The following is a 17207-nucleotide window of genomic DNA, read 5'->3' on the forward strand; positions in this document are numbered from 1 at the left end:
TCTAATCCCTAGAGCGGCCTGCATGCCTTTCTGTGAATATACAATTCTACAAGGCACAGCCCTTAACTGGGAAAACACACCACAGAGGGCTCATTCCCTAAAGCAACTTGCTTGATGCCTGTACCCTTTAGTGAAGGGCCTCCTTTCTTTTAAGGAATTCAGGTTGCAATAAACTATGACTGGGGACGGGGGAGGAGAAACAGATACTTAGTTTCCATTCATCCCCTTGAAGTACAAAACAAATAAAAAAAGTACCTTTGTGCCACCATGCCAACTCTTGTATTGTTTATGATAATTTTATATTTAGCTAAACTTAATTTTTCCCACATTATATTATGAAATTCCTAAACAGAGAAGAAAATAAAAAACAGAAAGAAGTTTATAGTGATCCACTATTCTCCCATCACCTAGAGCTTACCAGTAACAATCTAATATAGTTGTTTTATCATACATTTATTTGTTGATCCATCCTCCTGCAGTCCAGGTTACTTTTTGGTGTGTTTCAATGAATTACATTCAATCTTAATGCTGTTTAAAGAGAAACATTGTCAGCAAGTATATTTCGTTCTACAAAAGAGAATTCTCTGACTGCACTTAGCAGCCCTGAGCACAGTGGTTAAGGACACAGACTGAAATCTCAAAGAGCAGTCACAAAGCTTCTCTCTGCTGTTTGTTTAGGGACTGTGTGACTTTGGACAGGTTCCTCTGAGTTTCATTACTCCCATTTGGCCCATTGGAAGATAATCCCCACGGGGTTGCTATTATGAGAATTAAACATAATAGATGAAAAATGCTTACGATTTACAGTACTGGACAAACAACGAATTTGTGATGATTTTTCCCCCTCTGTAATCTTATGAGAACAAGCACTTTGTCTGTTTCCCTTTGTCATTAAACCCCCAGCCTCCAGCACAGTGCCTTGTAAATAGCAGACACTGAATGTATGCTTGTTGGCATGAATTGAGTTGAATTTCAGAGATTTTCCCTCCTGGGATGTAGCAAGTACTTATTGATGGAGAGAGGCAAATACAGTTGGCTTCAAAGGTGTAAGACACAACAAAAGTAGTTCAGAAATGAAGTGGGAGAAGAGGATAAGACAAAGAGAAAACCTAGCCTGCAAAGAAAAGTATTTATATTGAGTTTAGTGATGGAGCGGAAGTGCCCTCTCCTGCCCCTCAGAGCTCACCTTTTCAATGCACACCACTGGCTTCCAGCTGCCACAGGCTCGCTGCCTGAAGGCTCTCCCGGGAGCCTCAGAAGGCCGCAGTGCCTGTGTACAGAGCTCGGGGCAGGACAAATGCACTGATGGATCCACACCTCTAGGACTGGCCCTCAACCGACAGCTGGTGGGGGTTGGCTTGTAAATATCCAAGCTCTCTTCCCCATGGAGTAGGTAACCCTAACAGTGTGCTGTGTATCATATCCTAGTGTTTCTCTATGGGATTACAACCCAGTCTCTCAGAGTGGTAGCTGTCTTGATAAACAAGTTTCCCAAGTGGCTGCTTCCCTTCCCTTCTCACTTCATCACTCCCTTACCAGCATTCTCTTCATGTCCTAAACAACAAACCTGCATTTGAACCCTTGTCTCAGCAAACTCAAAGTAAGGAAAGTGTCTTTATTTTTATAACCACAGAATCTCTTCAAATGGAATGTTATGCTGAAGTCTGATTTAGAGCTGCCCTTGCTCGGGTAGTTTGGGTGGATGGGGATGATATTCGGGGGCCAGAGCCTTCCCTCTTGGTCTCCTTTCCCTTCTCCCCACCTCCCCAGCACTCACTGAAGATAAACTATAAACTCTCATAGCTCTGCGGAGCAATGCTTATCAGCCACTGGTGGAGTTGATGATGATAAAAGATATAAAGAAAAGAATAAGATGAATGAATAAAATCAACAAAGCACAAAAAGTAAGTTCCTTCAAAGGCATAAAGAGCATGGAAAAACAAGTAGCTTTTGGAAGGCAGTGCAGTTATTCTGCAAAAACCATCTGGACTTTTAGGAGGCTTGCACACATTACAATGTTAGTAGACTATCGCATTTGGGAAAACAGTTGCGTTGCAGAGAATCCAGGTTGAGAGCCCATGTGGGCAGTGCACAAAGCACAAGGGAGAGATGATTCCTCAGCCTGGAAACAAAATTTGTTAAGAAACAATGCAGAATAATTTCTCTAGTTAGTTGTATAGTTATTGACCCATTGCATATCTCAAGGAAAGAAGATTACGAAACTATCTAAATATACTTAGGGGGATGAACATGTGTGAAAGAAAGAAGCTTTAGGCTGATCACATAATTTAATGTCCACATCTGGGCAAGTTTAAGAGAAAAGGTAGTGCTAATAATAATTATGCCAGGACAACCAGTTTTTCAAGCAGCTGAGATTATATGATTACCCTTGTCATAACCTAATTAATAGAACTGAAACTCCAGTACTGAAATTATTATATACCAATGGTAGCAGGAAAGGAGAACATATTTTAGGTCAGACCTCTGTAAACCTGAGTGTGCAGCAGAATCACTGAAAGGTATGCCCAAAGAGATTCCTGACTTCATTCAGACAGTTTCTGGCTCAGGGAGTCTGGGGTGGGACCCCAGAATATGCATTTCTAGTAAGCAACCAGGTGATGCTCTGATGCTGCTGCTTCATGCTCTTGAACAAGGGCTGCTTTAGGGCAGTGGTGCTCAGCCTTGGTGATGTACACATCAGCAATTATGTGAGAGCTGTTAAAAATGTGGATGCTTGGTCCTCAGCCCCTGGCCAACTGAATCAGTCTCTGGAGGGGGAGATTGACATCTGTATTTTCACTGCCCCAGTGATTCTGATGCCCAGCGAGGGCTGAGAACTCCAGGCTTAAAGAACAGGGATACAACTGTCTTTGAAACTTTTGGGGGGCAGAGCCTTGCTGACTTGAAGACTCTGATCCCTTGGCAATTGCCATATTGGTTTCAGGGACAATTACACAAAACCATCAGAATGGCTGGGGCTGTCCACAGGGGCAGGGCTCATCAGCCCTACCCTGTCCACACAGAGCAGCTCTGCTTCCCTTTACATCATATCCTCACCCCTGGCAAGGCTTTGCTTAAAGAAAGACATCTGGCACAGTGGTAGTTTAAAATTATAAATACACTGATTACAAGGACATCGGATGATCAAGGTTTCTAATTTCTGACGGCAGCAGTACCAATTTCTAGTAGTCCAAGTCGCCCTCACGTCTCCAGGGCCCTAAAATCACTCTTCTTAGCCCATCTCTGTGTCCACTCTTCTCTCCTACTCAGCTCCGCTCCTACAAATCTTTCCCTACAAATCAGCCAGAAGGACCTTTCAAAACACACACACGCACACCCACACGCACACACACACTGAGAAGACCTTCCATGGATTTCCTGCTGCATATACAATGAAACCCCACCCCTGACTATGGCCCCAGGACTTCAGTTCTTACCAGTCTCTTCTTGGCTCACTGCATTGTAGACAACTGGGCATTTTGCCCCTAAAATATACCCCATTCTTTCCCATCTCCAGGCCTTTGCATGTGCAGTTCTCTCTGCCAAGAATGTAGTTTACCCAGATACTCCCATGGCTGTCTCTCTCTCATCCTTCCAATCTCCACTCAAATGTCAGTAACTCCGACCGGCCTTCCCAGCCATCTGTGTAAAGATTCCTTCTTCCCTCTACTGCCTGGTCCTGCCATTTACTCTTTTCCACATCACCTCATTTCTGTTTTTCACGGCATTTGTTATCTTCCGCAGTTTTTTTGTTTATATATTTACTCATTGGGATATCTGTCTCCGCACTAGAATACAAGCTCTATCACAATGAGGGCTTGCATGCTTGTTCACACCTGTATGTATCCAGTCCAAATCCTGGAGTCCAGCATATAACAGATGTTCCTTGTTTATTTAATGAATGAGTAAATAGTCCAATAGCCCCGGTCATGACATCATTCATTCAGCTAAGCACTAGTGTTCAAATTTCAAGTTTACTAAAAATAAAAACTGTTTAAGACTTGATTCTCCACGTTGACTCTTCTAGGGGGAAAGAACGTGTTCACCAGACAGTGGCAGTATTTCTGTTGATTTAGCAGTGACTTTCTTCTTGTTGTTTTGATTTATGCAACAGTGTTTTCTGCTCTGGTTGGTATGATTTAGTTTCTTTGATCTGGTTCCTTTGATCTGAGTTTTTAGAAAGCTGACCCAGTGCTGCTCCTGGAATAACACATTTGAAAACTAGGATCTAAATTAAAACACCGCATATCATCATACTGATACAGTAAGGGAGCTTATCTGGATGGTTGCCTCGATGTTATCTATAAAAGCAATGAGTCTGTTTCTAACCAACGACATCCTTCTGACACGACTTCAGCATCATTATCTACCATGCAGATCTCCAAGTCATGACATTCAAAGCTGCTATTTTTTAAAATGCTATGTTTTTATTGTTGTTCAATAAGGTTTTGACTTTTTTTTTAGGGTTTTTTTTTTTTTTTTTTTGCAAAAGAGCATGGCCTTCTGCCATAGAGGAATTGAGGCCAATTCCAGCCGGTCACCAAGACAGTCAACTTGTCTCATGTACGCTCATCTCTTAATAAAAAACATGCTTTTCTCATTTGCCTTTTGTCTGACTTACCTTGCCAACATCTCTTGGGAAAGGTTGTCTCTGATTCTCTGGAATTAAAATGGGAGATACCACAATGGACCTCTTTTGTCTTGGGACAGGAGAAGTTCTTGCAAATTTAAATATATCCTAAAAGAGAAAAAAACATAATCAATTGACCCCATGGAGAGGATGTATCAGTCTGCTCTGCAAGATATGGCTCCTTTGTTGTGAAGGCGTACGGCTGTTTGGACATTGTTAATTTTATTCTATCAAACCTCATTAGCGTTAGCAAGTACATCCTTAGAATTATACTAAAGCTGACATTGTGATTCACAATGACTATCATTAAGCTATTTAATCCCATTTTCTGAATCCTTCTATTCACACTGTCAGTCTTGATTTATACATCTTTTAGTACCGTGTATTCACGCTCTGCTCTTTATCTGCCAAGTGAGAGGGTTGCTCACCTGGCCATGACCCCACACAACTCACCGCGTGTAAAAGTGACTCTCCGCAGGGCTGACTGCAAGGCCCTCACCCTCACGGACGAATGGGGCTTGAGGAGCAATCACAAAGTTCCCGACTGTCAGGCATCACGGAGACCTGTAGGCCACGTTTTCTCAAGGACCATTTGTTACTATTACTAGTCGGAGGACTGACGTGATGTGCCCCCCACTCAGCATGTCCCAGCCTCCAGTCCCGGGGACCTCACTGTCGGGACGTCTCGTCTGCCCTATTTATTTTAACTAAATAAATGTGTGCAACAGCCCTTTTATATCAGTATTTGAAATAAAGTACCAGTATTGATTTTTTAAAAATGTAGGAAAATATAAAAATTACTGGAGACCAAATGATGGTGTTAAATTGGAGATAGAAACTCCAGGAAAAAAGCACTTCTTTTAAAAGGGGAGATAAGACAGGGCTGGAGGGGGTGCTGAAGTGTTGTTTGCTCCAGACTGAGACTTTCTCCTTGATCTGATCAGAGGATTGAAAAAGAACTGAAAATAGAGTATCATTTTCAACATATAACCTAATCTTATTTACTTCCACATACTAAAATTATCTCATGTATCATCAAAAGTAAGCGCCTCAAATTTTTACAACTGGTTCCTATCAAAATTATGTGGCAGATGATATTTAAATATCATCACTGACACATGCCCCATAAAAGTACGAGTATGCATATACATATATAATGTATACATATATGTTCATGTATACATATGTGCAAACATATACATGTATACATGCATATATCATAGTTTTAAAGGAAAGTCTACATAAGTCAAATGGAAAAGAAGATCAGCAAAGCCTACGGAAGCTCCTGTAATAATCTTTCTCTTGATTTTGCTGTGAGTGTTAAAGTGATGCTATGCTAGTGGAAAGCAATCAGGTAATATTTATCTATTGAGAAGCCAGTGAAAGACAAATACCATATAAACTCGCCTATAAGTGGAATGTAATCAACAAAACAAACAAGGAAAATAGAACCAGAGACATTGCAGTAAAGAACAGACAGGAACCAGAAGGGAAGGGGAAAGGGGGTTATGGGGGAAAAAGGAAAGAAGGGGAAAGGTCATCAAGGAACATGTATAAAGGACCCATGGACAAAGCCAAAGGGGGGAAAGATTGAGGGTGGGAGGTGGGAGTGCATGGGGTGGGAGAAAGTGGTGGCAGGAAAATGGAGACAACTGTACTTGAGCAGCAATAAAAAATTTTTTTAAAAAGAGAACCTTACAAATGCACATGTCCCTTCATTCTATGATTTCACTCCTAGGAATATACACAAACAGTATTAAATTCAAAAGAAGAATACAACTCTATGCAGGAAGATGTTTGGTGAGACATTACTTATAAAGGGCAGAAATGGCAGCCAACCTAAATGTTCCGCCACAGGACGAGGTTAAATCTGGGTCCACAAGAAGGAGATACGATTACACACTGTCTAATAAGACCGTTGTGAAGACTGTGTTCTAACTACATGATCATCATTGACTGGTGCCACACTCACTACCACACACTACTACAACAGCCCCCATTTATTAAGTGTGTGCTGAGCAATGTGCTAGGCACTTTACATGTCTGCTCTAATGGCTGCAATAAACTTCCCAAGTAAACCTTAGCCTTCCTCAGCCAATGAAGGGTATCAAGTTCCCAGTGGTTATGTTAGTTGCTCCAACTCACCTAGCCAGCAGAGAGAATACATAAAATAAATGTGTAGAAAAATATAGAATACCATATTGGATACCCATTTTATATAAACTACAATGAGCATTGAAAAATACTACTTGAAATCTCAGTGAGTGAGTTCAAATAAAACACTGTTTGGTCTCTAGGAAGATCAAAATGTCAATATTCAAGAAAAGACAGAACACTAGAGTGTGTCAATATAAAAGACAGAAGAAAGAGTAAGAAGGGTTAAAACAATAACAACAATAACTCAACGAACTACTAAAAAATATGTATGTAACCTGACCTCACCAAGCTAAAAACAGCAGAGAGAGAGAGAGAGAACATGGAACAGACAGTGAGAAGGCAATGGAAAAACAAGGAGGCTTATATTCATAAACCACTGACAGGTAACACCAATGAAGATTCTGTTGGTTTATTGGCGAATGGGAAAAGAATAGAAAATACATAAAATATGTGTAATATATGAAACTCATTTACAATAAAAAAATCTTGAGGCTCAGATGTGAGACTGTCTGGGGAAGCACTTTGAAAAGATTTAAAATCCTATGCAAATGTAAAAGATTGGTGATTCTGCTCTAAAACAGAGCAAGCATAGGTTTTAGTTCATTATGACAATGTATGTGTAAATGTATCTAAAGTAATGAAAAGCAGACTGCATCGTCAATAGCAAACTTTCCACTGTTTGTAGTAAGAAGCCTGTTTGTGTTTGCAAGCCTTTTGTCCTCATGAGTGCCCAGAGTGGTCGGCCTCCTGAGTCCCCGGTAGGGACCTCTGGTGTGTGCCCAGGGCACCAGCTAGCCAAGCCTGGAGATGCCTGCCGGTCTACTTCTCTGACTCTCACAGCATCCCCAAAGCTTGGCAACAAGTACAATTGTGTCAACTCCTGGGTCTAACGTGTAAAAATAGAACAAGGAGGCTCAGAGTCTCAGAATGGGAAATAGAGTAAGGAAGGGAGGGATGTGGGAGGGTGACTGATCGTAGAGATGCCTGCCTGTGCCCAAGATTCTCTGAGTCCAGGGTATACTTTCCTCCCAACTTTTTTTTTTGCTTTACAATGGCAGGAACCTCAATCAATATTTATCCATAACTGTGCTTCTGTCTGTGGCTCTGTTCCTGTCTTTGTGATTTATATGTATATCTGTAACTGAATTTGTTGACAATAGGTACCTACATATTTGCTTTGCACCTACCTTTCATTGGATCTATGCTAATGAGTTTTTTTGGTGTGCTCTGAAGCCATGTGCTTCTCTGTGACTGGGACCATTGAAAAGCCGTAGCATCTGAGTGACAATCATATACTTTATGTCTACTACGCAAATGTATGTGTAACCATGTTTATGCTAAACTCTGTGTGTGTGTCTGTCAACCCACTGTGTAAAGTCCCTGAATGCAATAGGCTGTGGCCATAACCTCAAGGAAAGACAAGACAGAAGCAGTGGAGTTAAAAAGAATGTTACAATTATAGATAGAGATGAAATAGGGTGTGGGAAAGACCAGAACATAAAGGTAAAGGAGAAGCTGTGTTAGGAGTCACTGCTTTCTGGTGTTGCCATTAAAAAGCGAGTGGCCACAGAGGAAAAACAGCCATTTTTAGGCACAGATTCAAGGAGGTATAGGCTTGTTGATTTCAAGGGGCCATTGTACATCCAACAGAGATTTCCAGAGGGTGTGTAAAGATTTGCATTCAGAAGGCAGGGTAATTCAGGGGGAAAATGCCACAGTCACCTATGTATAAGAGTAGTTAGACCTCATGGAAAAGCTGACACTGATTAGGTGAAGACGGAAAAGGGAGGACCTTAACTATTCAATGGGTTTCTAAAAGGACAGCAAAGGCCACAGGAAAGTTAGTTGGCAAAAAAAAGAAACCACGGAAGGACTAGCAGGTGAGAATTCAACAAGAAAAGAGTGCATGGCCATAGTATACAATGCAGATGTCCTTTCCAGCAAGCTGAATACTCTAAGGAGGCTTTGGGCCAGAAGATGAACAGGTAATTGATGACTTCAGGAAAAGCAGCTTTAAGAGTGTGGTACAGTGGAACGTCAGAGTAACCAATGGGAAGTGAGGACTTGGGTGCAGGAGGAAAGGAAATAAATGAGAAGTAGTTTGTCAGTTAAAGGGGAGACAAGAAGGGTGGTGGGCTTGGGGAGGAAGGGGTTGGAGGAAGGAAGATGTAGCTCAGGGTGAGGGAAGATGCAGACTGCAGATGGATGCCCGAAGGAGGTGGGAAGGGAGTGGATCAGCCCCACAGTCAGCCCGAGAAAGGAGAGTGAAATCTGCTTTCTTTGAGGAGGCCAGACAGAGGTTTAAGGGGAATCTCTCATCTGTAAACGAGGACCATTCGCTGTGCTTTCGGTTATCAGAATGAAGTGAGAAATTGTGCATGGAGGCGGTCTGTGCTCTCCACAGAACACAAAAGTGAAGGATGGGGCTTAATGATACCAGAACAGCAGAGGTGAAGAAATGAAGATGAGCCACTCAGTCCCTTTCAAGAGTGAGAATTTCAGCTGTGGGTGGCCAAAGGCCATATCTTAAAGGGGACACACCTAGACACACAGCCACCTAAAGATTTCCAGATTCACTAGGTGCATGCACACTGACATCAAAATTCTCTCTTGTCAAACCCAACACTCAGCACAAGTGAACATGTACACACACACACACACACACACACACACACACGGCATACATAGGAGAGTGAGCAACTGGCTCTGTGCCTCTGGAGGACCCTCCCTACACCCTGCAGTCACTGGGCAATGATCCATCAGCGTCTTTGAACCTAGAACAGCCTGAGGCCTTCAGCAGCTTCCTCCAATCTTGCATAAGTCAAAGGGGCAGAACTGTGTCCTCAGGGAGGCTCACTCTGCTGGATTTATTACAGGAGAATCGCCACGCTTACACAAGCATCCCTGTCTCCTGCAAGCTAACAGGAGCCTTCATCTTTCTGGCGTGGGGTATTTGGGTTTACAGTTTCATTTGCTTTCCCCCCTGTTTCTCAATCTCAGGAGAAATTGGCAGCACATTAAAAGCAAAGTTCATGATGCCTGAGGAGGGGCAGGGTCTTATCACACAGTCCCAAAGAGCACTTCAGAAATAAAGGGGAGACTCCTGCAACTATGAGGGTAGGGGTGGGGCCCAAGAGAAAGAAGAAGGCAGAAAGAATGAAAATTGTGAACATGGGAGAAAGAATGGATTTATATTGATTCATTCATTCATTCATTTCTTCAAGAACTACCTGTGGATTCCTTCCTCCCTGCCAGGAGTAATTTTAGGCATCTGGGGTAGTGCAGTGCTTAAGAGAGACAAGTCTCCTGCACACATGGAGCTCCCATTCTAGGAGGAGAAGATGATGAGCACAGAGAGAGCAACACGTGGTCCAGGAGAACAAACAGGGAGGGGCCTGAATGTGTGGACAGGAGTGTATTGCTGACACTTTAGATGGGAGGCAGCTCACGGGCCCAGCACTGAGAGCAAAGAGGAGACAAGCCAGTGGCCTGGGAAGGAAATTCAGATACTGGATGGACAGCTGCATAGACCGCAAAGAGGATTCTGGCTTTTACTCAGCATGAGATGGGAGTCATGGGAGGGTTTTAAGCTGAGGAATGACATGAGCCCACTTACAATAAAATTTTTATATCTCGCTGGCTGCCGTGTGGAGAATAGACTTGAGGCAAAAGGGAGGGCATGTTTATTGTTGGGTTTCTTCCTTTTCCCAGCCCTGTCTTCACAAGGCACTGAGGTTCTCTCTGAGAATGCAAATCAGACCATTTGATTTTGGGAAAGCAAGAACAGTTGAGGTCAACATTCCCTGTCTGAGTCCGTCTATCCTCTTTACTTCCCACAATATTTTAATGCATATTTACGTATAATTAATATAAAATTCACCCATTTTAAGTGTGTATTGCAATGATTATCAAGAAACATATATACATGTGCGATTGTCACCACAAACTATTTTAGAAGATTTGTATTGTCCCCCAAAGAAACTCCTTCACCATATACAGTCACTTTCCGTTCTGAGTCCCAGCTGCTGGCAAACGTGAACCTGCTTTCTGTCGGTACACACTTGCTCTCTCTGGACATTTCATCTTAAAAGGGAACAACAATTTGTTTCCATGGTACTTTTTATGGACTCTGGTTCTATTTCACAGTTCATGTGAAGATTGTGAATCAGAAAAGGAGGCAGCTGACATCCAGTGACTGGTAAGGGTTGTAGGGGCCTGGCCCTATACTCACAGAGCATCCAGAGCCTCTGCTGTCCTGAGTGGCCGAGATGTCTGTTGCAGCTACAGTCAGTTACACCTCAGTCAGCCTCCTCCATCGCCCATCCTGCTGCCCTTCTGCCCGCACAGGTATGGCTGCCAAGACACCCCCAACAGACCTCCTTCAAACAGATCCGAGTCACAAGGTCTGTTTGCAGGGAACCCGTTGATGTCACCCATCAAGGCAAAGTGCCCAGAATAGAGACTCTATGGGCAAGGGGTCCCAGAAGTGAAGGGGGATGGAAAGGTTTAGCCCAGATTGGCATCCTACAGCTGAGACTTTACCCCATGTTTTGGCTGCCACTGTTCATTCCCACCACACCCACTCGAGGGCTTAGAAGTCTTCTAGGTGGTCACCCCAAGAAAGCGGTGAGATCTGAGAGGAACGACTCTGCTTTCTTCACACTAGGCACAAATCAGAAAGCAGCTTGGACCTGTCTTGCCACCACCCATTAAGGGGTATTCATGAGCCAAATTCAGACAAGATGTGGCCAGAGAACTCATATGTCTTCTTCCCCCTTCCTGTGCCCTCCTCACTTCTGTCTTTTCATCAGGTAATAAATGAGAGGAAAAAATAGCAACAACTTCGTAAAGAATCACAAGCCTCTGCCTTTGTTCTCTCTCCTACTTTCATAACTTTGGGGCAAAATTATGAACTAAGAGGAGATATTTTCACAAGGCAAAGCACTGTAGAAACTAGAACCACAGCCAACCTGCTCTAGTTGTGGACAGTCTTATATGCAGATCATGGCAAGGAGACTGGATGTGCTGCCCAGGCAGCTGGGAACCGCTGCAGTATCATGCAAAAGTATGATGCTCTGTGTTTGAAATCTATGTCCAGTTGAAGGATCCTGGAATTATTCCTTTGAAGAGTTTGAAGCTTGTGTTCCAGACTTGAATTCCAAGTCACATAGCCTATTTCTTTCTCGTCTTTCCACTCCTAAGATTTACTTGGCATCCTGGTCCTGGACTCACCGAGTCTGCCATAAGAAACACTGTCATTTACTGAGTAGTTATATATCAGACATTGTCTAGGCACACTGTAATGTTATCTCATTTTCTTCATGCAACAACTGGCCAGTAGAACCACCATGGCTGTTTTCCTGAGGTTCAAAGACATAAAAGACTCATCCAAAGTCACTTAGCTCTTAAGTGAGAGATGGAAACCAAGGCATCTGTGACCCTAGAACCTCTGCTCTATGCACGATGCTATTCATGTCCCTAGGGCTGCTGCTGGCAACCACCTTTACAATGAGTTCTGAGACTTCCTTAGCCCTGGGTACTGAAGTGTAACTGGAGAACCACAATCCTAATGTAGGCAGAGATAGAGAGCAAATCTCAATCAGCCCCTAGTTAAAAGGAGTAGCTTATACTGCAGGGTGACACCTTAATTGTCTGCAAATGAATGCAACTGCAGAAATCAATCTCCAATTTATTCCATTCTTATGGCTGATCTCAGGTGCTAGGAGAAGGGTTCTGTGCCACTCAGTTCGAATTTTGCATGCAATCGAATGCTCAGTTCAGCCAGTTTTTCTGTACCTGAGGCAAGATTTAAAGTTTGTTTTATTACTTCCTGGGGCTGAAGTTTGCCTACTTAAGGAAGAAACAGTTAACAAATACCAAATATTCAGCAGCAAATTTAGGAGGTTGGAGAGCCAAGATAATTAAGCTTGCTTCATTTCCAGCTGTCTATTTTCCCAAGATTCTGGAGGCCAAATGTCAGTCGGGCTGAGTCATCTGCTGTAGGTTTACTGGACGGAGTTAAGCTCAAAATAAAATAGGGTGATGTGGAAATTATCCATCAGTCCCACACATCATCTCATAGTATGAAAGCAGGTGTTATGGAGCTAATGTTAAAGGTGGGCAGGGGGAAGATGAGGCTGAAGGATTCACAGGGTGGAGGAGGTCAGTCTGCTATTACAAATTAAGCCACATATGCTTGTCAAGGGCTGCTGGTACGTAGCTGGAAAGAATGGGTGCAAACCACTGTTCCCTAGACTCCCCATACGCTCGTGCTTTTCCAGCAGTGATTGAAACAGGGACTGCAGTGAAAGAGCTGCAAATGATAAAAGTCACAGGAACTGTCAACAACAAAGAAAGGCCATCCCCTCCCCATGGGATTTATGGCTTAAAAACAGCAGACATCAGCTCAATAAAACATAGCCACTCATTTTATCCGATGATAATCCCTAGCCTGATTATACGTTCATTGTAATTCATTAGCATGCTACATGACACACCGCGTGCTGCTATGATAGAAAACAGAAAGCTCAGGTATAAACACAAAATGGTCCACAGAACTCCTCTAAGAAATCTCTATCCCTTTCCCGAGGAAGATCCCCTTCATTGAATACCCTACCCTCAATGAAATAAACCTCAATAAAGAAAGCAAATTCTGCCAGAGGGGATTGCTCTGTCTGTGGGGTACCCACACTCTGTCTCACTGCTTCACTAATACACTCACTTTCACTTTAAACTCTGTGCTGTTCCATCTTTGAATTCTTTCCTGCATGAAGTCAAGAACTCACAACGGGTCACGGTGGGCCATGGACACCTGAGCCCCCAGACTCCCAGAATGCCTGCATCATAATCACCAGTGATATCAGGAACAATTTCTTTGATATTGAAAGCCATCTATCGGGGACTCTAGGGATGGTCAGTCTGAAAACAAACAACCTTGCAATGGAAGGTCCAATAGTGGAGAATGACTAACATCAAGGAAGTAATAAATTCCCAGTGTAATGGCTATGGCAGTCATTTCAGTTATACATGTTTAGGGTGGAGAAGACATGCCTTTGGTCAAATTAGTCAGTGGAGAAAAGAGGTTCATCCAGGAGTTTGCAATTTGAGTAGTGACTGTAGAAGTTCTCTGCCCCAGCAGCTAGAAAATCCTTTAAAACATCCCTGTTCCCCTCCCTGATGCCACATTTGCTTCCCCTAGCCAAAAGACGGAGCCTCCAATGTTATCCAGGCCTGGGAGGGCTAGCAGACCTGGCTGGCAGTGACATCGCTGATCTCAGGTGCCCTCATTGTTCTCCTGGCTCTGCTCCTGCTGCAGGAGCCCCCTCAGAATTCTCAGGTTGCAAATGCTAAGCCGAGGGCTCCTCCGGTGCATGGTTGGCCCCCCACCCATCCTCCGAATATTAGCTGAAGCCTATTTTTAGAGGTCTTCGGTCTCTTTTGCTATGGGGATTGCCTGCTGCCTGCCCTTTGCATCCTTTATCTCAGCTTCTGATTGCACATTCATTCAGTGTCATTATTTTATCAATGTCTAGCACAGGTGACCAGCCCCGGTCTTTCTGTTTTGCTGCTGTGTCCTCTGGTGCCTAGCACAAGGTCGGGCATATAACAGGTGTTCAAACATATTTTAAATATATTATTAAATAAAAAATATTAAATGTAGGCTATTGTAAGAATTAACATAATCCAGGTAACGGGCTTAGCATAGTGCCTGGTTCAGTGTATTTGCTGCACAGTGTATCTAACAGTGAAGTGAACAGGATGTCTAGGGATGCCCTTTGACTTTCTCCTCAATATACAAACAGCTTCTGTAACAATACAACTGCCACTCTCAGTTTGGGTTCTTTTGTCATAAGATGATCAGTGCTTTAGGAAGTAACTGAATCCACAGACATTTTTTAAAAAAATTCATCCTGTTAAATAAAACTTTCACAACTGAAAGCTTTTCTGAAAGAAGAGGTTTATTGAACCATGTGTGAACCAGAAAAGGACCAGGTTCTGGGGCATGAAGTCTCAACCACCAGCAGCAGCACGAGGTGGAGAAGGCAATGTACCCACTGTCCTGGAGTTGATGGGTGCTTCTGATAGATTTGTTTTGGGAAAGAAAGATGTAGGTTGGCTTGAAATAATTTACATTGACTACAGATAAGAGGGGCGGGGAAGGTGAAGCAGGAAAAGTTCTGTAATAGGTGCACAGTCTGTGGGCAAGAAATACTACTTTTGACTGATTACAGGCAACAGTCCTGAATGTTCATGCGCACGCAGGATGCGGTGGCTGATTGGTCAGCTAATAGGTGCCCGGAGGTTGATTCACAGCTCCAGCATACACTCCAGAATGTGGGCCATCTTTTGCTGGTTGGTCCACAGCTCTCAACTGGCTACCTACTCCTGTCTCTTTCTCTCACTCTCCAGCTATGATTTAATTTGGAACATCTCAGAAATTTTCTCTTGTCAGCCCCTTGCCCCACACATGGAAGATCTTTGCTTTCTGGAAGAAATGACAATGGAGCTAAAGACCTGAAGACCAAGTGGAATTCATCCAGGTAAAGGGGAACAAGGAGGAAGATTTCAGGCCTGGGAACAGCTTGTGTGAAAAAGCAGAAAGGCAGAAGTTGGCCCAAGACCAGAAGGGCTGAAGTGGAGAGAGTAAGGCTCCACATGCTCTAGAAGGGGCTGAAAGGACAGGAGAGGCCAGACCTCCTCCATCCACATAGGATTATCCTGAATCCTGAGGAACATGAGGAACCACTGAATAGTTTTAAGCAAAAGACTGGGCTTTGACCTTGCCTTTGACCTTGCCCTATGGGAGCTAAGGAGCCATCCTTGGAGAACATATTTTCTTAAGCAGGCTTTCTTTCTTGCTATTTGTTACCCTTATTTAAAAAGTTGAATTTAAAAATAAAACACAAGTGAAGCAACAACTGATCCTACATACATATTCTATCACTTGCTCTAAAATGTCAACTTGCCCATGTTTAAACTGCTAGTTAAAAAATAAAACAAAAGCATGCACTTTCAATGAAAATTTACGAAGCCACACTTTCAAGATGCAATTGCCTCTGAAATATTTCATGAATCTAGCAGAAGCAATAACAACACAAATCAGGGCTTGCTAGTTTCACTGGAGGTGAAAAATATTTTAAGCATTCTTAGATTCCTTAGTTAGAGGCCCATTCAACCACATGTGACGGTGATGGGAATATAATGGATACAATTTCCCTCTATCTGCTCTGGCATTGATAAAATATTCATGTTAAATAGCTACTTCTAAGCACCTGGAGGCATCTTGCAGCGTTTTACAGATGGGCTTGTTTTTGTAATACACACGCACTCCCACCTCATCCACCGTATTAATCTGAGCGTGTGTTCTAGATGTGTGAGCACGCACCTCAGATCCCAGCATCTCTGGTCTGCCTGAGTCCATGAATGCGTGATTGGCCACCAAAGAAAGCCCCCATTAGAAAATCCACATGTGGAAAAAAACAGTTCTTTTCAATTCAGTGGGTATTTATTGGGTGTTTGCCATGTACTTTCCCCATGGAAGTTTCATAACAAATGACACCTGACTATCCTGCTGGTACCTCAGAAAACAAATTGAGAATTCTGTCCTTCCCAGCCATTTCTGGCAAAACCCTCAAAGCTTCCTGCCTCCCTTTTCTCAGCTGTTGAAGAGCTGGACACATACCCCATACTCGGCTGGTTTCATTCCCACCACACTGCACTCCCACGAGGCTGCCAGACCCTGCAGATTCCACCTGGGGGATTTTCCCTGGCATCGGTCCCTTCCTCTCTAGTATAACTTTCCTGGCTACGACCATCACATTTTACCTGCTCTACTGTAGCCCACCATTGGGTTCTCCATGATTTATTGTTCCCTTTTATACCTGGGCCCACTGGATAGTGGAATCACAACCTCCAGGGTCTCAATACTCTTAGTCTAGACTTCCAGAAGTGGGCACTGACATAAGGATTTGAGAGTAAGCAGTATTTTAATATATTTTCTATAGTGTCCATAATGACTTTATTCTATTTAGAATCAGAAACATATGAATTCTTTTAGTCACAACCCTGAATCAGACATACAGAATTGTATTTCAGTGTCTTTCCTTCCAGGTTTTAATATACTTCTCACTCAAGGTAACATTGAAGAGTCTGACTAATTTTGTATCTTGCTTGTTGAACCTAATGACAAGTGCCAAGCTTTCTTTCCTTCCATGTCACAAATTCTGTGAGTGTAATTTGAGTAGCTGCATGATACATCATGTGGATGTAGCAGCACGTATTTGGTCATTCCCTTATTGATATGCTCATATGGCTAGGTGTTTCTAATTCTTTGTTGTTACAAACAAGATATCACTGCATGTAAACTTTTATTGGCTTATTTGTTTATTTTTCCCTAATAAGGATGCCTTAGAATGAACTA

The 17207-nt window shown here is 43.0% G+C and overlaps 1 protein-coding gene across 1 annotated transcript in view; it reads right to left on the minus strand.

The window, feature by feature from the left end:
- Nucleotides 1-17207, minus strand: part of CDH13 (cadherin 13) — a 1008841-nt gene that overhangs the window by 557620 nt on the left and 434014 nt on the right. Inside the window, exon 4 of the mRNA XM_045818585.1 lies at nt 4622-4738. Coding sequence (XP_045674541.1) covers nt 4622-4738 — 117 coding nt within the window. The remainder of the gene's footprint in view (nt 1-4621; nt 4739-17207) is intronic.

This window comes from Phyllostomus hastatus, unplaced genomic scaffold (assembly GCF_019186645.2).
Source record: "Phyllostomus hastatus isolate PE091 unplaced genomic scaffold, TTU_PhHast_1.1 phas_scaffold_345, whole genome shotgun sequence".
Lineage (NCBI taxonomy): Eukaryota > Metazoa > Chordata > Mammalia > Chiroptera > Phyllostomidae > Phyllostomus > Phyllostomus hastatus.